The sequence below is a fragment of the Salmo salar genome, chromosome 03 (assembly GCF_965601325.2).
Source record: "Salmo salar chromosome 03, fSalSal1, whole genome shotgun sequence".
NCBI classification, from domain to species: domain Eukaryota; kingdom Metazoa; phylum Chordata; class Actinopteri; order Salmoniformes; family Salmonidae; genus Salmo; species Salmo salar.
This window is the reverse complement of record NC_138293.1, coordinates 73709023-73731853: the sequence shown is the minus strand read 5'-3', so window position 1 is coordinate 73731853 and position 22831 is coordinate 73709023. Positions and strand designations below refer to the sequence as shown.

The window sequence follows — 22831 nt, the reverse complement described above, 5'->3', positions numbered from 1 at the left end:
CATGGCATCCCTTAATTTAAATCCAAGACAATTCAAGGCAGCTGCATGGACAAATACTTGAAATATTTAGTAGAGTCCTGCATTGATCCATTCAGTCTGTAGTCAATTGCAGTTGGTTTACATTTAAATATTCCCTAGTTATGAGAGCATTTAAACCCATTTCCTCAATATTACCAATAATCATAGACAGATTCACAGTCTGTATTGTCCTTAATTTCTGACAAAGTTTGTGTTCAATACATTTCCAGTGTATGTTTATGGGTGCTGCCTTTTTCTTCATTACATTCTGAAGCAAATATTAAGATCCAACTTTCTCTCAAACACAAACGTACATACAGCACATATAAACATAAGCACCATATTGTAACCTACTGTACGTGTTGGAAATAGCCGTCTGTACACCAAGCATCCATATGGCAACTAGACTTGGCTGATATTTGCTGCCCCATGCCGAATGTGGCAACAAAACTACTAACATAGCTGGTAAAAACAGCTTTACCATCTGCTCCAGAATAACAGTAATGATAAGAATAGTCATGGCCTTGGCTCTAGAAACATACAGGAGGAAGTTGAGGACAAGTGTTGTTTATTCAGTCAGCTCCATGTTCCTTTAGCCATAATATTAGTAATGATCTTCTCAATGGGATCCATTATGCCCTATATAGTCCAGTGAGTTTGGGATCCTGTATATGAGAACCAATTTATGGTCATTTTAATGAAGAGGTCACCAAGCCTGGTCCTGTAAAGCCTTATAGATCTCGTAGGCCCTGTTCTGATTCTGTGAAAATGCATCCTTTCTTTCTCCCCTTTTTGTTTTGAATTGGAACCTATCCAATCATGTTGGAGCAGTCGTAACCTCAATGAAGGGAGGATGGAAGGTACATTCTAACAGTATTGGAATGGGGCCCTGCAGGCACAGGGTTGGTGACCACTGTCTTAGCAGTAGGCCTCTCCCTGTGGTTCTGTCATGCTGTCCAGGCCCACTACATAGGCTGCTCCAGTGGAGGGGTTGTGCCCATTGACAGGGAGGTCCAGAGGCCCAGCATTTCCTTCTCTACTTGCAGGCACAGCCGTCACGTACATGTCCCACATCTGCTCTGGCAGGTCCATCTCCAGCAGCCTCTGCTTGATCCTCAGCTTCTTCTCAATGTTCCGCCGCTTGTACTTGAACTCTACGATGGTCTTGGTGTACCTGTTCAGTGCTGTCACCGCAGAAGCCATGCAGGTGGCGAAGGAGCCCCATGCTAAGCTGGGGAGGGGGAAGAAGAAGTACAGAGGGTGTGATTAACCTCAGCATGCATGCTCTCTCCATCATGACTGTGCTACTATACATGGCCTCAGAATGCTAGCGTCGCTTAAAATTGCACGAGTATCACATAGCTGGGTATTAGAGTTTAATCAGAGACAACTCCTATTGTACAGCACCTAGTGTAATGGTAAGTGACCTAGTCAGTACATACATGTAGGACCAGCTGTAGTCCCAGGTCTTGGGCCTCCAGTCCTCCGGACCCATAGCCACAGCCAGCTGAAAGGCCGTGGTGAACATCATGTGGGCAACCATCCCCAAAAGGCCTGGATCCCGAGGGACACAACACAATACAAAACGCAAATAAAGTTGGTGAATGAAAACTTGAGATAATATATGAGACTATATATTTTTTTGTATAATGGTTGTACCTTTTAAAAGCACTGGTATAAGTACAGGAAAAAGAAATAGTATCCGCAATTGATATTAGTAGCCACACGTGGCAGTATTGTACACGTTATGAATTGAAGGCTATCAGTTGGATACCTTTTACTTATTTTAAAAACCCTGCATGAGGACAGGTGTTGGTGTGAAGAACATTGAGTGCAGTCCATTCATTTTCACCATGATCATGCTTCCTTATTCACTGGATATTCAGTTAATAGTATTACTGGGGAAGCTGATAGGTTACATTAATACAGTTGCAGCCATTTCCCTTCATAACAATGACAGATAGAAGAGAGAATGATGAAGAATCAAAGCTCACCACAGCACAGTGTTCCCTCTACTCTCTCTTTCTCTGCTGCCTCTTGGCCATCTCTCTGCCAACATTCTGCTCGTCTACAGCTGCTTTACTTGGGATTAACGCCCTAACAACCAGAGGAGGGGGTCAGGGGAAGGTGGGAGGGGAGGGGTGGGGGTACTCCTCTGGGTAGGCCTTGTCTTGGCCCAAAACCACTGCCTCATCTCCAATCCGATTAGTCCAGAAACCAGCAAATCCCCAGAGGCATTGGATACACAGACCATAGACCACTGCTCTACGCGCTACGTTAGCTCTTAGCTAGGCTAGCTTCCCTACAACTGTACCTCCCTGAGCAAGGCTCCCATCCCACCCTGCTACTATTATTGCTCTGCTTTTCTGCTAACGAAATCATATTCATATTCACATTCATATTTGTTCCACAGACCCAAGGAGAGTTAGCTGTCGGGATTCCACAAATTCTGTAGTGCATAAACCACATTTTAAAGGTGTCTATTCACTCCTACTTACCCCTACAATACAGTTTGGCAGATGGATAGCAACACAATAACTATTATTGACAATACAGTTAGTGAATCTAAATGAACATGACTCCTGATTGACATACATTTTCTCAACATCATCGTGATTCCACTCGTATCAGCTTTGGAAACGGTCTTTGAAGGATGAAAACTTAGAGTAGAATCAGCAGTGTACTGAATATCGTATCTGTAAAATTGAATATGGAATTAGGATATGAAAATTAGGATATGGACTAGCCACTGTCACTCTGGCCGGCCTCTGCCTACCTGAGATGTTTAGTGGGTTGCATGCATGGTATTAGATGATGTAATCCCCTTGGTGGGTAGTGTTACACACAGACACGCTGGCCTCTGCTCTACTGTGGAGCTGGGACTCCCAAAGCCTGTCTACTGTTGGCTCTCTATCCAATTTGACCAGCCCAGTGCCAGCCTTAGTGTGACAGCGTGGCATGGAGGTTGACATGACCTCTGGTCATTGAGAAACAGAGCCAGGGGATGTCCACTCACTATTGTGCCCCCTCTGTGAAGCTGACTTCATAGTTAAGGATGCAGGGAGATAATCAACTCCTCAATGGCTGGTGATCAGCTTTGAGTGACTGTATGAAAGTATTCTTTGATGACTTGTTCACTTGACAAATGGTGAACGTCACATAAAAAAACAAAATATGACTGTGAACATCATTCCCAGGCACAGATGTGTTACCTGACAGGGCGGTGAACATAGCAGCAAAGGCGTTGAGCTTCAGCTTGTTCATGACGCTGAGGCAAGGACACAGCTCTAACCACATGAGTACACCACCCGTGAACAGCAGGATGAGGTAGAGACACTCAGCTGTGATGCACAGCCACAGGACCCCTGGGAATAGAAGGAAGAGAGGAGTCAGTCAGTGAGTACTACTGTCGCCTCTAGAATCCACTTCCTTCTACTAAATAATCCCACCTATAGGAAGGGAGACATCAAGTCCACAGACCCAGACAGGAAGAGACCCCTGAGCTCTCTGTAGGCCTGTTCTGGTGGGACTTGGATAGAGATGACAGGTACCACTGATAATAAGATGAAAGCTGCTTCTAATGTAAAACTACTACAACAGCTTTACTTTTGTTTTTAGACTGTTGTTTTGGATTTCCTAAGGAAGCCCCGATTGCAGTCACAGTAGATTATGTTCCAGTAAAAAGCAAGAGTTGACGGACATTCTAAAAAAGTTGCAGAGGAATAGTACACTTGTGAAAAAAATGAAATAAAGTCTATATATACTACCAATAACTTAATGGGTAGTGGGGTAGTGTTGCGTTTACTCATTCAATTATTGGGAGCAGATATGACTGTCTTTATTTATTCTCACAGTAGATTCTGAAAGATTGTTGATGCTTCATATAGATTTTGTTAAGAGAGTGAAAAAGGGGACACCTGCAAATGGCATCATCCTATAAAATCACTGTCTTGATATATTTTTGAAGACTGGACTTATATAAAGTTGTGGTCAAGAGGACAATATAGATTTATCAGGGCTTTACACTACGAGACTGAAAGATAATCATTTTATTGTCACGTCCTGACCATAGTAAGAGGTTCTTTTCTATGGTAGAGTAGGTCAGGGTGTGACAGGGGGTGTTTTGTGTTTTTCTATGTTTTGTATTTCTATGTTTAAGTTCTATTTTTTCTATTTTTATGTTGTTGTTTTTTGGGTTGATCTCCAATTGGAGGCAGCTGGTCCTCGTTGTCTCTAATTGGAGATCATATTTAAGTAGGGTTTTTTCTTCCTGGGTTTTGTGGGTTATTACATTTTGAGTAGTGTTTGTTTCTCTCTCTCTGTCACGGTTTGTTGTTTTGTAGATTCAGTTATTTATGTATTGCAAAGTTTCACGGATGTAATAAAATGTGGAACTACAACCACGCTGCACTTTGGTCCGCTCCTTTCGACAGCCGTGACATTTATAAATGGGTTTTACCCACCTTTTTCATGGTCAGGTGCAATGTCTTTAAAGTCTCTGCAGTTAAAACCTGGAAGCAGAGAAACATTAATTTAGTTCATATAGCCTAGTCTTGTTCTTTTTCTTATCTTCTTATGTAAATTGTAGTTGTAGAAATAGGTAATGCAATCTAAAAATGTTTTACCCTTCTTTGTTATTTTCTATAAAGGAAATATAAATGTGTTAGTATGCACAGAAGCATCAGCTAAATGGTTATGATCAGGACTTTCACCTTCATGTTGTTTGACCGCTTACTCCCCAAGATAAATCGCTTACCACTTTTAAAATCAGACCCTATCCATTATCTGATAGTGGTGTCTCCAGTCCTCATGTCTCCAGTCCTCATGCCTCCAGTCCTCATGTCTCCAGTCCTTTTTCTATCCCATTAAGCTGTTTGTTCTGTCACAACTCAGGACTGGCTACTGCTGACTCTCACAGCTGTTTGTTCTGTCACACCTCAGGACTGGCTACTGCTGACTCTCACAGCTGTTTGTTCTGTCACACCTCAGGACTGGCTACTGCTGACTCTCACAGCTGTTTGTTCTGTCACACCTCAGGACTGGCTACTGCTGACTCTCACAGCTGTTTGTTCTGTCACACCTCAGGACTGGCTACTGCTGACTCTCACAGCAATCATAGCAAATCAATGTTGGGTCACAGAGTTTCTGCAAGCATTCCAATTCTTGCACTCAATGATCTCCATACTGTAAAACTCCTACTAAAACTGATGCATCGTTATAAAGTCAGTCCATTTCAGTAAAGTCAACACAAGTAACCTGATACCAAATAGAACATAACTTTTTGCTTATTTTATCAAATCTCAAAGACTAAAAAAAGACAAAACAACATGATGATGTAATTATGCAAGTAAATAGTAGACTGTCAAATAATTTGCATCTTGATCTTATTTTAGTCTCTCCCAATGTACTTCCTCCTTCACTTCCTGTTGTAACGTACCCAAACCACATCAGGTTTAGAGAGCATGGTCACACAGGACCAGCTGCTGAGCGGCCAACATAGTCGCATGTTCTATTTCAACATTTCTGCAAGTTGTACATGAAAGTTATTTACCATTCATGTCAGCAGCCTGCTCACAGGAGAAGAAGATGCCGGTGTGGAACTTCCTCATCAGGAACTTCTCTTCTCCCGACTCCCAGATGTACTGCACCAGCCTGCTGTCATTGATGTTACTGCTGTTGAAGCGAATGCAGTACGACTGCCTGGTCGTCACCGGCCCCGTGCAGAAAGGCTTGACCACCTTCCTGGTTCCCTCGCACCAGAAGCTAGTGGTCACTGCTGACAGGGCACACGTAAATGCTACAATGTTGAGGGTGAGCGCCAGGGACCCCCGCCTACTGCACTCTGTCCCCATGCTGGAGGCTGGGCAAAATGAAATGAAATGAAAAGGCAACTAATCCAGGCTTTCGATATGTCGCTGCCGTGTTTCGCCTCTCAAATATATCTCAAATCTTCATAATCTTGTGGCATTTGAGATTCCTTGAGTGATGCTGTATGTACATCTCTCCTGTGGCTCTAAGGATGTGCTGCCTGCTACCTTTATTGAAGGATTCGTTCTCTTCCTTGCTTGCGCTTCCTTATACTCCAATCCTCCAATCACTCTTTTTGTCTCTCCCTTGTTAATTTGAAGTCTCTCTCTCTTTTCTCTTCTGCTTGCTGAGGTCTCTTTTTCTCCCATCTTTCTCCACCCACTCACCAAATGCGTAATTTATTACTCAGGACAAATTATATTCTAGACCTCCATTTTATTGTCATATCTAAACCTAAGCGGTTTCTTTGAGCATCGTAATAAAAAAGATTAATTTGGGCTTACTCTTTAATCTGGAACAAGGCTCTCGCCATTGCCAACATTGGACTGGACATGTTCTGGCATAGTTGGGCATTACTGATGCATGTTTTCACAAACTACACTGAGTGTACAAAACATTAAGGACACCTGCTCATTCCATGACATAGACTGACCAGGTGAATCCAGGAGAAAGCTATGATTCCTGATTGATGTCTCTGGTTAAATCCACTTCAATCAGTGTAGATTAAGGGAAGGAGACAGGTTAAATAAGGATTGTAAAGCCTTGAGACAATTGAGACATGGATTGTATATGTGTGCCATTCAGAGGGTCAATGGGCAAGACAAAATATTTAAGTGTCTTTGAAAGGGGTATGGTAGTACACCGTCAAGCCGGTGTCAAGAACTGCAACGCTGCTGGGTTTTTTACGCTCAAACTTTTCTCGTGTGTATCAAGAATGGTCCACCACCCAAAGGACATCCAGTCAACTTGACACAACTGTGGGAAGCATTGGAGTCAACATGAGCCAGAATCCCTGTGGAACGCTTTCGACACCTTGTGGAGTCCATGCACCGACAAGTTGATGCTGTTCTGAGGGAAAAAGGGGGTACAACTCAATATTAGTTTTGTACACTCAGTGTATAATTTCATCATACTGTACCTGCTATCATAAAGGTCAGATCAACTCAAAGTGTGACAGTGACTTTAGGTTGTGAAACACACATTATTGCATGAGGCTGCAGATCAAGCATCAACATGTGTGCATGCAAAGTAAATCTGTTCCTATTTGATAGCCTGGTGATTGGCTTATGCAGGATGTTACATGCAAATGTAGGCAAACTGCTTTGGGAAATAGGCTTAAGAGATGACAGATGTTGGGAGAAAGGATCCTGCATTTTCTTCAACTGATTTGTCTTGTCCATAACTACTCTCCACTAGGCCAATGAATACCAAGAGGGCAGCAAGTGCCACTTCCTTCACTGATCAGCAGTTGTGGCCTACCTATTGGAGTTCAGTGCATGGAGCTGACTTGAGTGAAACAGAATGGACACAGGGTCACAGGTATCTAAACATCTCCACTGTGTTGGTGAGGTGCAGTAATTCTTTACATGGGGCTAACATCCAACAACACTGAATGATTGTTTCTATTTTGATACTGACATTTGTACTCAGCTTTCTGAGAGACCAAACGTTTCTGCACAGACCGTAAAAACAAAGGACCCAGAAGGATTGTTAGATCAGGGAATGAGGAATTAATTCCTCATGGCAGAAATTACACAGTACACTGTGGAACTACCATGATAATGCTTAGTAATGATATTACATCTTATGTAACACCAAGCCTTAAATGTACTCTCTTGTGACTTAATGGGGCAGTGTCACTTAATAGATCCAACAGAAAACAGAGATGACAGAGATGACTCTGCAGATTCAAGTGGTGGGGAAAACAGGGCAATAAAACGGATGTGTAATCAATCAATATTTGACATAATATTGGACACCTCCTATTGGAAATTAAGGCAAACCAGTGAGCTGAGAGTATACGATTGCAGCACAACAATGTTCTGTCAGAAAGTCTGTTAACATAATCCATATGTTGGTATATTGCCTTCCATGTGCTATTCGACCTTAAAAAGGCACAAATACCAAAACATTACTTTCAAGTGAATGGAACCAGACCGAGGGTTTTGAGATATTTTTCCTTGTATTCTTGTAGTTATCTTTCAATTCTGTAGTATGTTGAGGGTTGGTAATATTTTCCCTAGGAAATATAGTCTACCCTTGATTATGGGGCCATCTTAGTTGATTTACAATATTATGTGCAATGATATGCTTATGACCCAATTACTTTGAGTCCATACAGTTTGAGGCGATTTTGATATATAATCTTGGAATGTACACTTGCCAAATGCCCAATGTCCAGCTTCAGAGTAGTGCTGAAAAACATTCACCAACAACTGTCTACTTCCAATTCCTCCTATTCTTATATAACAACCAATAAAAAATGAACATGATTTCCCCTCTCAACTATACCTGTATTGTTTTTGTTTTTGGCCAGAATCCACAATTTACAGAATAGAAAATGACCAGCAGTAGATGAAACATGCAACCTTAAAACTAAAAGCTTACAAAGGTATTCCAGCAAAAATCAGGATTATCCTCAATCTGAATCCTTTCATGTTTGCCAGGCGAACTGAGCACCATTGATGGATGAGGACATTGACCTTGTTCAACCCCATGTAGATACACACTGCTCTGAACACGTCAGCACGCTCAGCTGTTGTCCAGGCTCGTGGATGTCATGAGAACCATGCATACACTGGGCTATACAGAAGCAAGAAAACATAAAATAAGAATACATTTGGACCTGATATACTTGTGAGAGTTTAGATGCCAATGTAAGAAATGTTGATTTTGGCATCATGATGGTACTGTAGGCTGCTATGTCCTGAGGCTCTACAGGCAAGACCCCTCAGTGTGTTGTTATGGATTTAGATGTCCACTTCTTTCTTTTCCTGTAAATAGCCAGGAAATTATTATAACTGGAACTCAACTTACACAACTATATCCTGACCATTATAAAGATATAAACATCAGTAATGAATAAAACATCAATCTAATTTCCCACCAACACATTTTTTACAGTAGTATTTCTTAATGCTGCTTACATATATTTGAGATACTGTGATTGGGTTAACTTGCCATCTGATAATGCCCGAGAAATTCCAGATTGATGGCATAGGAGTGCTTTGAGTGCTTAATCCATTAAAATGTTCAGTACATAAATATGAGTTAGGAATCCATCTGGCTGAACATTGTGCTCAGCAGTTATGATTTGCACAACTATGTTTGTGTCCCCTGTGTCACACTGCCATCACGTCAGACATAAGCTGGTTACACTAGCTTCATTCCCTCTATGACGTCAGTTGGTTTTACTAGGTAACACATTAGATCAAGACCTAAGCTGATATGAGCTCTGCTGGGGCTGCCAAAACTAAAATGAGATGCAGTTAAATTAATAACACATTCACACACACCATCCCACCAAAATCCCCTGAAAACCCTGAAAGTTATTTAGGTACGGTATAAAGTTCTAAAGATATACGGTATAAAGTTATAAAGATGCTGACATTAACACCAATGCCATTTCCCCCATTGTGCCATAGATGATCAGACGTACAGTACTGTAAACGAGTTGCTTAGACTTCACTCTCTTGTAACAAGAGGGCAACGCAAATACCTTGAGCTGAGCTCAGCACACTGACATCTTAGCCTGGTACCTACACAACATACCACTAACACCATAACACACATAATGCTAATTGTCTCACTATCATTTACAGTTTTATGCTGTTAATACCATTGCCAGTCATAACAATTTACTTGAAGATGGTATTATAGGCTTCCATATTATTGATCCTTCAAATACTAATTCTGAATTTCAAATCAATTACTCCAGAGAACGCGCTTCCACTGCTCCAGAGTCCAATGGCGGTGAGCTTTACACCACTCCAGCCGACGCCTGGCACTGCGCATGCTGATCTTAGGCTTGTGTACAACTGCTCGGCCATGGAAACCCATTTCATGAAGGTCCAGAAGAACAGTTATTGTGTTGATGTTGCTTCTAGAGGCAGTTTGGAACTCGGTAGTGAGTGTTGCAACTGAGGACAGACGATTTTTACGTTCTACGCGCTCCTGCACTTGGCGGTCCTGTTCTGTGAGCCGTTGTTGCTCCTAGACGTTTCCACTTCACAATAACAGCATTACAGTTGACCGGGGCAGCTCTAGCAGGGCAGAAATTTGACAAACTGACTTGTTGGTAAGGTGGCATCCAATGACGGTGCCACATTGAAAGTCACAGAGCTCTTCAGTAAGGCCATTCTACTACCAATGTTTGTCTATGGAGATCGCATGGCTCTGTGCTCGATTTTATACACCTGTCAGCAATGGATGTGGCTGAAATAGCCCAATCAACAAATTTGAAAGGGTGTCCACATACTTTTGAGGTTGTAGTGTATAACAAAGTTTCCTTGTTTAAATCACTACCTTCTGTAACCAATACTGAAATAAAATTGCTTTACAACACTACGTAAAAAACTTGACATCTGTCAATGACATGGCAATGTTGACATGGTCTGAGCAGGGTCATCTAATATGGGTTTCAATATTGGCAAAGACTCTGTGGAAACATTAATTATTTTCAGGAATTTAACTTAATCTAAATTAGCCAACTTTTCTAATTCCGCTGAGCATTAGCCAGTTCTAGTAGAGGAGTGTATGATGCTGTGACAGAGCTGTCAGAGTAAAGCCATCACTCTCACAGCACAGCACTTACTCAGCTCAATAACTGATTTCATTGAGGTCCAATTACTAAAACAGCAGATGGTCCAGTAATCTGCCATGAGACTGTTACAATGGAGAGACAATTCATCTCATCTCCCTATGCTAGCTACAGGGACAGCCCCGAGCTGCTTCACAGACACGAATACCCTGCTCTACAGGTGGGCTGAAACTTGCACACCTTTCACCCTGCTCATTCACATATCTTGTTTACCATAAACCAGGTAGCCGGCAGGTAGCCTAGTGGTTAGAGCGTTGGACTAGTAACAATAAAGGTTGCAAGATTGAATCCCTGAGCTGACAAGATAGAAATGTGTCATTCTGCCCCTGAACAAGGTAGATAAGCCACTGTTCCTAGGCCGTCATTGAAAATAAGAATTTGTTCTTAACTGACTTGCCTAGTTAAATAAAGGTAAAATAAAAGTTAAGTCAGTGAACATCACTGTAGTGTCAACTACAATAGGTGAAATAGGACGGTAGTATCAGTATTTTTTTTATGGAAATCATGTAACATCGTTATTTTGGCAACAATGGACATATTACATCCAGAAAGCTCAATCTAATCCTTGGCTAATCTTAAACTGTATCAACCTGTATTATGCAAAGCTTGATGTCATTGGGCCTGTATGATGCACACACTACTACCTCATTGGACCCTAGAAAATATGTCAACCTCGTATGACGTAGTTATCCTCTTTATCTTCAAGACAGCTTGTCTGGTATTTAAGTAGCGATGACCATAATCCTGTTCAGCACATTGTGAAGTGGTCAGGGTGAGAAGGAGAGTCAGACCAAGTCAGGAAGAAGCCCACAAAACAAGAAAAAGAACAATATTATCCCTTCACCATAGTGTTTCTTTGCAGCATGGGGAATTCTAAGAGTGGGGCACTGTCCAAGGAACTTCTGGAGGACCTGAAGTCCAATACTAAGTACAACGAGGCCGAGCTGTGTGTCTGGTACCAGTCCTTCCTCAAGGAATGCCCCACAGGCAGGATCACCAAGGAGCAATTTGAGGGCATCTATGCCAGCTTCTTCCCTAACGCAGACCCTACTGAGTACGCAAGGCATGTCTTTAGGAGCTTTGATACCAACGCAGATGGTCAACTGGACTTTAAGGAGTACATTGTGGCCCTGCACCTTACCTCCGGAGGCAAGACCCTGCAGAAGCTCGAGTGGGCCTTCGCCCTCTACGACGTGGATGGAAACGGAACCATCAGCAAAAATGAGATCCAAGAGATTGTTAAGGTACAAAAACAAACAATTTCTCTGCCTCTAGTGTGTAGACACAGTGGTGGTGGTGGTAGTTACTGAACCACACAGTATACAAAATGGACATAAACAAAGATTTTAGTTACAACCAAAAAGTGCAACAAGATGAATCAAATTAAAAGCAGAACATATATTATTTCATACATTTGTGAAATGATTAGGTGAATTGTTTAATATTCTACGTATTCAGTCATCCCGTAAAAATATGATGGGAGAACAATCTTTCTGTAGTCTGCGTTTCATGAACTGTGCTATTATAGACCATGTGCTGAATTCAGTATTTAATCTACATTTGAAAGTTACATGTTTTTCCTTATTGTTTGATTGCTTTACAGTCAATATTTAACATGATCCCTGAGGAAGACCAAAACGACCTGCCAGAAGATGAGAACACACCTGATAAGAGAGCAGACAAAGTCTGGGACTTTTTTGGAAAGAAAGAAGATGGTAATTTTGATTGTGTAGAATTTTCTAAATCTGATAGGATGAGCAGTTCTGGAATGACAGACTTCTTATGAGTTTTGCACAATTAGACACATTAAATAAACAACCATAATAATGTTGATTCAGTAATGACATTTTCTATGTTTCCTTTCCAGACAAGATTGCAGAGAGGGAATTCATTCAAGGAGTGATGGACAACAAGGACATCCTACGGTTGATTCAGTATGATGAGCCCCAGAAAATCAAGGACAAACTGAAGGAGAAGAAACAATAGCTTTCAGACAAAATCATTCTTTTGAATTCTATAAGACTGTTCAGAGCTTTACTGTTTACAAACCCAACTCTCCTGCCAGACCTGGGCTCTTTGTGCGCTAGGCAACATTGGCATACACATTGAAGTACCGCACATTGTGGTGGATGACCTGTTTGTCTATGAGCCACCTGGACTTTTCTTCCCACTCAAATAACTGTTCCGTGCTCTAGAATTATGGGTATTCTTTTCTATTTCGTAATGAAATAATGGTTTCCAAGATTCTGTTGCCTGCTGCTGTGTTCACTTGCGTTCATTAGTTTAATAAAGAGAAAGCTACCAGGAAAGGACCCACTGGGCACACACTGGTTGAATCAATGTTGTTTCCATGATATTTATATGAAATTACGTCGAACCAACATAGAATTGACATCTGTGCCCAGTGGGGAGCTCCTTATGAAGGGAATTAGGCTGAAGTTAACAATCCCTGTCTTACTAGCAATCCTATTAGTATGTGAAGGTCAGTTTAGAAACATCCTGGCAGAGGTTTCTTATTAAGGTAATCATGTCTATAGAATGTGTCTTATAATGTGCTTAGCAGGACTGAAACTTCATATAATGTACAGTATTCAACTGGTAGAACAAAGGAAAAGGAGTATTTTTCTTTAATATTGTTAATGTTGATGCTGTCAGTGACTGCTGGAAACTATATAATAAAAAACACTGTGAAAAAAGACATTATAAAGTGGTTCTAAAAAAACGTTAATATATATATATAAAGGGATTTAAGTACCGGTAGAGAAAATTAGTAAATGTGATATGTAATATTACATTTTTGTTGAAAGATTCAATGCATTCTAAAAAGAGCAAAACAGATGTGCTTTCAAAAATGGTCTGCCTGGTCCTGAGGGAATGAGATTTCTTTCTTGTTTGCATTTTTATTGACCTTCAATAAGCATGTATTTAAGTGTGTAGAGTTGTTACTTTGTTTTGAAATGGTATCATCCTGAATTTGATCATATAAAACACCCTATGTTGGTTTATATTGTTAAAGAGACATACTATTGTATCAAATACAATAACTGTCTTTGTTTACAAAAACAATAGTAAACATATAACTAAATTACCATAATTGCAATCTAAGAGAATGTAGTGTTATGAGATTGAGGAGATTGAGGAGCAGCCTCAAACTATGAGAATAGAAAGGTTCAGAACTTTAGTGAAACACCACAGCACAGTTTGAAAATATATGGCAAGTAGAAATCAAAACTAGAGCTAGATGGGAGGGACTAAAGGGTAGCTGAAGGGTGGGACTAAAGGAAGAGGGATAACTAAGGTATAATGTACTGTGTCTGTAAAATGTATTGTATAAGCAGGAAGTATAAGTCAAAGTATTGTTGTCCATTAGTTTACTCCAATTAGGGGAGGGGTGGTAGGGTTAGGGGAAAATAATAAAGAAGAAAAAAAATATATATTGGATATGATGCAAACAATTACATTGATAGAACCACAATCTATCTGCAATATTAAAGATGATCTAGATTGAGGAGCAGCCCGTTCCATACATTACACACGTCAAATAATTCATTACAGAACATGTGCTTTAACTCCAATCATATGTCATCTTGGCACTGAACTTGTCCAAGCTGTAAGGTCAGAAACACGGGTTGACTCGTTCTCTCTCTAAAGCCTGATTGGCTCCCAGTAATGCATGGCCTGGTTTCATGTTAATATTCCCCACCTGTCCTATCTCCCTGGATCTCCCTGGCCAATCCACAGACAGTCAGAGGGGAGGGGATTGACTGTAAAAGCCTGAGGCAAAAGGCTGAATTTCATCTGCTTACTTGGATGAATCCAATTCATTTAAACATGTCCCAGAACTTGAAGTAAGTCAAACTGTATGTAAGCCAGTATATGATAATGAAACAAAACCCTTTTAAGTCTTGTCAAATCGTATTTCAAAGGAAACGATTTATTGTAGACACAGCATTCTACAGTATATTGTCTGGACAAAGGTCACCAATGATTTGACATTTCTTTAAAGATTGGAAACATTTGAATTGACGTACTTGAGAAATGGAAATCAGTTAACAAAAGGCAACTAAATCAACATTAACATTTCTACAAAATGACTGGTTAAGTTAAGTACATTAACTTCTAATGTAAGAACTTTACCATAACACATAACATTGACACATACTGTAGCAGGATAACTTATACAATAAGTACAACATTTCAATCTGTATTAGTTTGGGGTAGAATAATGCAAATCATTTCAGTGGTATTTTCATATTTTCTCATCTAGAAACAATGTGGATAAGGCATGTATATACTGAATAGATGTTTTCTCTGTATGCATGTCTTGGCATAATGTGGATAATGTATTATCTACATTAGAATATGAAAGGAATGATAGTTTGAGGAGATGGTCCATAAACACAGTAAATCCCTGCTTTGTTACACTTCCAGAATAACTAACAGATGGCAAAATACAGACTGACAGACAGACAGACAGACACACAAACATGCAGTATTTTATATTATGTACGCTTGTTTAGGTGGATATGTTGGCTAAAGGCTATGCTATTATCTGTTAATAGCATGCTGTATGAAATGTATGGACAAGTACAGGTTCTAGTGCAAGTAACACTGACCACTTTTTCTGATGAGCTTTGCGAGTCATTAAAATGTGACTTGGAGCTTCCAACTTAGCACTCCTCTTGGATATACAAAGTGTACTGTATTTAGGATAAATGCAAAATAGCAATTCCCAACTCTAAGCAATGGTTGACTCCCAAAGTGCCCGTGCAAAATAAATGAATGATTTTAGAATCTGTTGACTATTATACTGTTATAATTAACTGACAAACAACAAGGTACAAACATTTAGTTGACCGAAAGTGCAAGGCCACAAACAGTTAACAGCAAAATACATCTAGCTTGTATCTACAAATATACACTGATGCAGAATAGAATATATCAAGAACATTCCAGGTACTGTTTATAACCTTGAGGCACTAAAAGGTGTTCATTGTAACATGGATCGTCGTCATTATTGTCTCACCACTGATCCAAAATAGACTCAGGCCTATGTTCCAATCTGCCACATGAGGTGACTTGTGACAAACATGCTGTTTCACAATCCTAAACATCTTACCCTATTCAACTTTGAGAGAGGTTGTTGTACATAAATGCATGTTCATGACAAACCTTAATGAGTTGATTCACTCTTGTTCATTGAGTGCAGTAAGTTGGAGTATATACTTTCTGTAAACACATCCCATATACATTGTACTACAGTGCCAAGACAGCCATCATATTTCACAAATATGCACTTAACCATATACAGTAAATGTAAGATATTTCCCAAAACATGCATATCTTGACAGGTAAAATGAATTGCTGTAAATATGAAAATATATCATATTTAATCTAGGATATCACATAATGTTTCATATTCCAGTATCTAAAATAAAGTGAAATGTTAATAATTAGTTGTTCAGTTTATATGCCACAATTCTAAGGTTTTACAATGCATCCAATCTATTCCTCAAATACATAAAAATGTATCCTTCTTAATAGTGTAAACGTCTAATATTACAACAGATAAAAAACAAAATTATTGGTTATGCTTGTTTAGTGGCATTCATTATACAGAGTAAAACTATCAAACATTGTATTACTGTAACATGCTGGTATTTGGACAATTGATCTATCTCTTGTTTTTCCATTGTAGGTTCAAAAGCACTGCATTGGGAATGCTAACTTTTCTCCAGTTATCACTGCGATAACATTGTGCTATTCTGATGTCATCATAGACAGAATGTACAGGCCTCACCTTATCCTGAACATACATGCACCTGCACCTGTAGCTGTAGTTGGAATGTTCTGTGAGAGGCCTGGGATTCTGACAGTATGGAGGTGGAGGTGTTGCCTCTGGCTGCTTGAGGTACGTCAGTGTAGTTGACTATATGTCCATGTCCACAGGGCGGAGCTCCCCGGTCTTGTGCTCCTGCACCCACAGCTCTCGGTCTTTGGCTGGGTCCACACTCTGAAGCAGCTGATCCACTGGCTCCACCGTCTGCCAACCAACACACACACACACACACACACACACACACACACACACACACACACACACACACACACACACACACACACACACACACACACACACACACACACACACACACACACACACACACACACACACACACACACACACACACACACTCGGACCTTCATCACACATGAAGCCAACACTGACACATCTCATAGACAATGTAAATGCTTAGAGAACTCTTAGATGCGCATACAGAACACAGTACAATGAGGGAAGAGACAGACACTTCTATCCATAGTGGACAGGGTTAAGCTTGCTGTTTCTGGAGACACATAAAGCTGCCTTCTGCTAATACAACTGGAGGCAAAGAAGTGTGCCAGCAGGTATCAGCTGAGCTTGTTCTAGTGGCCTTCTAAAGGACAACCTCCTTATTAGGCTGATCAGTAGTGTGCCACCTGTAATTGGCCTTCACCATCACCCAAAGCGGCACTACCCTTGGTACGGGACCCTAAACGTCTCGTTAGATCTGCAGGTGTTCACACCTCCTAAATGAGGAGAGCATCTGGGTTCATTCTCCCTGTTCAAGTATGGCCCAGTGAAGCAGCCAGCAGGGGATGAGAACAGCTGGTGAAGGGGTGACAGAGGTATGGTGATCGAGTTCGGAGGCAGTGAAATCCTTTTAACTGTTTGGCCAGGATTTTCACAACAAACATGCTTGCCAAAACGTTGATCTAAGTACATTGCACAAATTCTTTGTATTGGGATACTTGTTCTAGAATTGTTAACTAAAAGGATCTGCTTTAAAAAAATCAACATACACCACATACTCCAAATGACCTATTTCACTGATGACCATTTGGTTTTACTGTAGCACTATGCTCTCCAAAAGAAGGTCATCATCACAAAGTGCAACCTATGTTGTATATTTAATTATTTAACATAAGTTAAAAACTGCTCATCAATTAACTAGGCTGACCATGGCCAATCTGGTCTCATAGACTAGACGTAGTAAGTGTAAATACAGGACACTCAAATGAGTATGATATGTTTGGCATGGTTACATGAGACAGAAGTTTACGGGTATAACGCCAACGTCTAGCAATCCAAAGTCTGCGTACTCGAATCTCATCACAGACAACATTAGCAACTTTGCAACTACTTACTACTTTTTAGATACTTTGAAACGACTTAGCACAGGGGTCTCCAACAGATCGATCTCGCAGCCCACCTATGAGTAGCTCGCCAACAATTCTGAAAGTACATGTATTTTTCACGTTCCACCGCAAACTGACATAAACAAATCTCACAAGTATCAGAGACCGCAAGCTTCCATTTACAATCTAATTAACGCAACATTGACATTATCCCACCATTGGTTAGCCACTATTCGCTTAAAAAGCCAAACCTAACATGATATCTGCCAATTAATTTCTTACCTGGCAGAAGTACTGTATATCATGAGTAAGTACATCATTTGTGTCTATTATTTGCAAACGTTACCATGAAATAAGCATCAGTAGTACAGAACCATTGCTAGACCGGCACATTAGATGGCACATTGCTCACTCTCTAGATGCGCAATTAAAGGGCCAGATGCACAATTAAAGGGCAATTATACAAAAAAATCTAAACGTGTTCGTTTTCTTCAAGACCAAAAAAAAGGCTCTTCTGATGTGATTTAAACATTGACATGGACTCACAACATCCAATTTCGTTGTTTCTCTATGAACACAGTACAATGAGGGGAGAGACAGACACTTTATGTTTCTCAAGTGTCATTTTGAAAGTGAAAAACAAAAACAATCTTAAAACAGGAAAAATAAAACTGAAAAAACATAATTTGGGAAAATATAAAACAATTTGGATTTTATAGAGCCCCCCTTAGATGTGTTATTGACCATTTTTAAAAACAGCTATATTGACAGAAAACATAATGCACTACTTTCTCATGTACACTAAGGTCCCAGGGAAGAGTTGGAGGGGAGAGGAGAAGAGAACAATGTGACTATTTTAAAGCTAGAAAAAAATGAGTAGCTCGTGAAATGTTTTTTAGAAGTAGCTCTCATGTCAGAAAAGGTTGGAGACCCCTGACTTAGCATGTTAGCTAAACCTTCCCCTAACCCTAATCTAACCCTTAAACTAACTCCTAAAACTAACCTTAACCCAACCTTAACCCCTAACCTCTAGCCTTAGCCACCTAGCTAACATTATAATTCATAATTCTTAACATATCATACGTTTGGCAAATTCTAAACATATTGTACAAATTGCAATTCATCACATATTATACGAATTGTAATTCGTAACATATCATACGAAATGGATGATGGACATCTACAAATTAACACATACCATATGAAACGTAACATATCATGCTAATTGGGGTGTCCCAGATTTTACTTTTACTATGTTACGTCTAGGTCTGTTACGGTGACCGTATTCTACCCTTGAGTGCAGGTTGTCATGACAACCGGGACTCAGCAAACATCCACATGTTCTGTAAGGCTGACTCAAGGGAACAGCCACCTGTACTGTAAGTGAAATGGACACATGGCTCACACTTTGGTTGAACATGTCAGTTTCATGTCGCAGCGTTGTGTACTGGCGTAAATTTTGTCGTATCATCTCCACCCTCTCAACCTCAAGTCTCTCCAGCTCCTGAAGAACAGAGGGAAATAAATAGACAAGGAATCAACCTCACTGTCAAAACAAAGATAACGATGAACATGATCAGCTTTTATTGTTTGTTATCAACAATGAGACTATGAAGAGTTAGTTCAATTGTATTACCAGGCTTGTGGTGACCATCTCCTCAAACCACTTGGACTGGGCCCGGTTGTACAGGTCCACATTGTGCATGAGGTCATCACCTGTAGAGAACAGATTCAGAGTGGTCATTCAACACAGTGTATTTGACAAGGAGGTAATACTCAACAAATCAACATTACGTTGCTGGTATACCTGTGCAGTTAAATTGAGGTAGTTAAAGATGAAGTACTACCGGATTGAAGTATTTACTACATTAAATGTAGGCCCTAAATGAACTTATGCATGAGGAAAGGTGTGCATGAACTCAGTCCCTATGTCTCCAGCCAAGGGCACTCAGTAACCATGCGTGTTGCAGTGTGGGACATCTCTATCGATGCAACGTAATGCAGAGGCTAAACCACCGATGCTAACCTCTGATGCTAAGTCTATAAAAGCTTGGTTCAATAGGTTTGAAGAAAAGTGCAAAGCAAATGTGACCTAGAAACATTCTTCTACATTTCAGATCAATCTATTGGACATATATTACAAAGGCCTACTGTAGAAAGGGTGTAAGAAACAACCTAAAACAAAACTACAGAGGAAGTTATTTTACAATCCAGCCTCTCCAATAATAGCACATCTCAATCTATATGGAAATGAGGCCAGGGTTTTTAATGACATTTGCCCCTGGAAAAAGTGAAAGACACAAGGCAGACATCATCTAAAGCGTGCCTAACGGGATCTATTGATTAGAGCTGTGAACTGAGACTAATTATCTGAGTGGGAGAGAGAATGAATAAGATGCCGGCTTTTATTTATTTATTTTTTCATGCTGGCTTTTTCCTCTAAAGTGTGTGCATAGATATGTACGGAAAAACCAATTACGATCTTGGCACCTATTTGTACTATCATACTATTTGGAATACAGAGAAATGGGAGCCCCAGGCATTGAACTGCATGGCTGATCATAGCCTCATGTTATCTGAATTAAGCATATTCACTGTGATTCCACATTCAAATATAAATGCAAAGCAAGATGTGTTTGTCTCCTAAGCACATGATAATGCAATGTTTTTGAGATCCACAGTACAACACAAAACACTGGAAAATAGACTTGCAGTATAACAGATGGTTTTAAGTATAAATGAAGAGACATTGCTCAATATTTTGACTAAGCTAATTGCTTAGTATCATTACATTACTATAGGCTGCTGTTGGCAGTGAGCTTTAGTGTTGTCGGCCTCCTGTCTGAGCTCTCAAACCCCATCCATGTCTGACTGAACGCCCCCACATTCCCTATCTGACTGCAGCACAGCCCCACCTCACCCCCTCTGCCTCCTGCTGGGGATAACATAGTCTTCTTAGACAACACAGTCTGGGATTCCACCCCCAAGTCTGAACCCTGAGCGTGTGAAATATATCTGCACTGTCCGCACCCCTGTCTCTGCTCCATTTACACAACAGGCCCGGCCATGTGATCCATGTCGCCAGATCTGACTGTTTGGGATGCCTGGCTGGTCCAGATGGGACAAGTCCTCCATTGATACCCTTGTTCACTGCGACCGAAAGATTAGCCCTGGGGATTGTGGGTAATGGTCCTCTCCCAGCCGACTTATTATCCCACCACAAAAATAGATCATTAAACTTGTTCCCATGTTGAAATACTACTGGCTCTCTTTTGCAATGTTTTCTGGTGTTGTGCCAGGGGGTGCTTTCCTCAACAGAGTTCTCACTCTGTCGGCTATGCCTCTTGCTGTTGAAAACACCACCACAACTTTACACAATGGCAGCACAACATCACAACGGTAGGCATTTTGCGTGCAACGCAAGAGTGGCCTTAAAAGCGGCTTACGCAACATAAAAGCGGCTGCTCAGCGATACAGGGCTGATTTATCAAGAAACACAGCTGTGGGTGAATTGAACGGCTCAGATTTGAAAGGAGAGAAGCAATTTGTCGCCTTTAGAAGTACACTGTGGTAAGTTAATAAAAAGCACACCTGAGAATGCAGCATGCTTTGGGTGCATGTTCTCTCCTCTCTGGGGGTAGAATCGGCACCGCTATGCTGGTGTTTCATGGAACTGTGACGTGCGGCTGCTCTACATATGATGCACTGTGTGTTTAACCCCTGACCTGCTTGTGTGGATTTCCGCCGGGCCTTCTTGATGTCCTCCTCGTGTTTGTTCATGTGCTTGATGTCCAGCTGCTGGGTCTTCACCTCCAGATCTTTCTGCCGGTCTGCCAGGGCTTTACGGGCCTACAGCAACCCAAGTAGCAGTGTGAATACAGAAACAATATGAGTAATTTCATGCTAATCCTCAGATCTACTGAACCTACAGCTATTACCACAGTCATTGCAGCCCTTTCATGTCGGCTACCTATTTCCCCACTCAAATCCCAGCCTCATCCCTTAATCTATTCTTATTTCACATCACAGGATCTTCCTTCATCTCGTCTGTTGAGGCAATTCTCCAATGTCATGATGTAACACTGTTGGAAATGTAAACACAGCACTTGGCAGGCACGGACCGTAAACCCACAAAATCTCCTGTGTTTAATGGATGCCAACTAAAATAAAACAGGACGTTATGATCGTATGAAGTCAATCGATTGATTAATCTAGTCTATAGGATTACCATGGGGAGAAAGATAGGCAACAAAAAGCAACAGGTTTTTCCTGAGCAAAAAACCAGTTCATCTTATAATAGGTTGAATGGTTTCCATAGTCCAACAGAATAATGCTGTGGTGTAGTCAGATCATCCCTAAACCACTTCTTCTGACATACACTTTGGATCGTTTAAAGCTTCTCTGGGAAAACCTGAATTGTAGGACAAGGATTATAGGATGCTTTGGTTTAGAATGGTCCATACCTTCTCCACGCCTGCATAGCGGCTGGCCAGCTGCTTCCTGAGGTCTATGATGTGGTGATCGTACTTCTTCAACTCCTTCTTGAAGTTGTCTCTGAATGTCAGCAAGGGCTTCTCCACCTCACACTGGAGCTGAAGAGGTACAGTTATTACAGTTGTAATTGATATGTAATCATGTGTAACTACACTGTAACTACATTGCACCTGCCTATCTAACTACTATACACCGATTTAGAGTCCTAGTAGGCCTATACAGGATATATGTGACCTAGCTGCATAAAGCATGGATACAAATAGTCATGAAAAGTGCACTTAGGCCACTATATGTTCAAGAGGATTTCTCACTCTTCCACTTGACCACACGTTACCTAACCCCATCCCATCAGCCGGGGTGTCTCCGAGCTCAGAGGAGAGGGGATCATGGTGTGCTGCGCGTCCGCAGCCTGGGGCTCATCAGAAGACACCACTAATTAGTCAGACAATGGAGGCGATGTAAAGCTTCAAGGCTACCTCTGCTTTATTTTAAGCATTCTTAAGACCCAGTAGA

At 40.8% G+C, this 22831-nt stretch overlaps 3 protein-coding genes across 5 annotated transcripts in view; 1 reads left to right on the top strand and 2 right to left on the bottom strand.

Annotated features, from left to right (window-relative positions):
• Positions 1-569: 569 nt before the first annotated feature.
• Positions 570-5870, bottom strand: LOC106601450 (germ cell-specific gene 1-like protein). The gene is made up of 5 exons (XM_014193666.3): positions 5570-5870; positions 4482-4529; positions 3231-3383; positions 1461-1572; positions 570-1249 (listed from the first exon to the last, which is right to left on the bottom strand). Exons 1-5 carry the CDS (start codon positions 5868-5870, stop codon positions 937-939), a joined length of 927 nt encoding a protein of 308 aa, XP_014049141.3. The 3' UTR covers positions 570-936.
• Positions 5871-11408: 5538 nt separating this feature from the next.
• LOC123741900 (recoverin) lies at positions 11409-13335 on the top strand. The gene is made up of 3 exons (XM_045716184.2): positions 11409-11889; positions 12249-12360; positions 12513-13335. Exons 1-3 carry the CDS (start codon positions 11509-11511, stop codon positions 12629-12631), a joined length of 612 nt encoding a protein of 203 aa, XP_045572140.1. The 5' UTR covers positions 11409-11508; the 3' UTR covers positions 12632-13335.
• A 1223-nt stretch (positions 13336-14558) lies between these two features.
• The window catches only part of LOC106601502 (growth arrest-specific protein 7), a 31602-nt gene continuing 23329 nt past the window's right edge, over positions 14559-22831 (bottom strand). For 2 of the 3 annotated variants that reach the window (XM_014193726.3, XM_014193728.3), the window contains 5 exons: positions 22288-22416; positions 21550-21673; positions 19461-19540; positions 19230-19328; positions 14559-16688 (listed from right to left, as the gene is read on the bottom strand). In XM_014193726.3, coding sequence (XP_014049201.2) covers positions 16575-16688; positions 19230-19328; positions 19461-19540; positions 21550-21673; positions 22288-22416 — 546 coding nt within the window. In that variant the 3' untranslated portion in view covers positions 14559-16574. The other variant, XM_082971482.1, reaches the window with a different exon arrangement.

Excerpts from the sequence above, each read along its gene's own strand:
- LOC106601450 (XM_014193666.3), bottom strand. The coding sequence starts at position 5,870 with ATGGGGACAGAGTGCAGTAGGCGGGGGTCCCTGGCGCTCACCCTCAAC. Across the intron at positions 4,530-5,569 it reads GCAGGCTGCTGACATGAATG|GTTTTAACTGCAGAGACTTT; the intron begins GTAAATAACTTT and ends CTCTGCTTCCAG. Across the intron at positions 1,250-1,460 it reads GACTACAGCTGGTCCTACAT|CTTAGCATGGGGCTCCTTCG; the intron begins GTATGTACTGAC and ends CCCCCTCCCCAG.
- LOC123741900 (XM_045716184.2), top strand. The coding sequence starts at position 11,509 with ATGGGGAATTCTAAGAGTGGGGCACTGTCCAAGGAACTTCTGGAGGAC. Across the intron at positions 11,890-12,248 it reads AGATCCAAGAGATTGTTAAG|TCAATATTTAACATGATCCC; the intron begins GTACAAAAACAA and ends ATTGCTTTACAG. Across the intron at positions 12,361-12,512 it reads TTTTGGAAAGAAAGAAGATG|ACAAGATTGCAGAGAGGGAA; the intron begins GTAATTTTGATT and ends TTTCCTTTCCAG.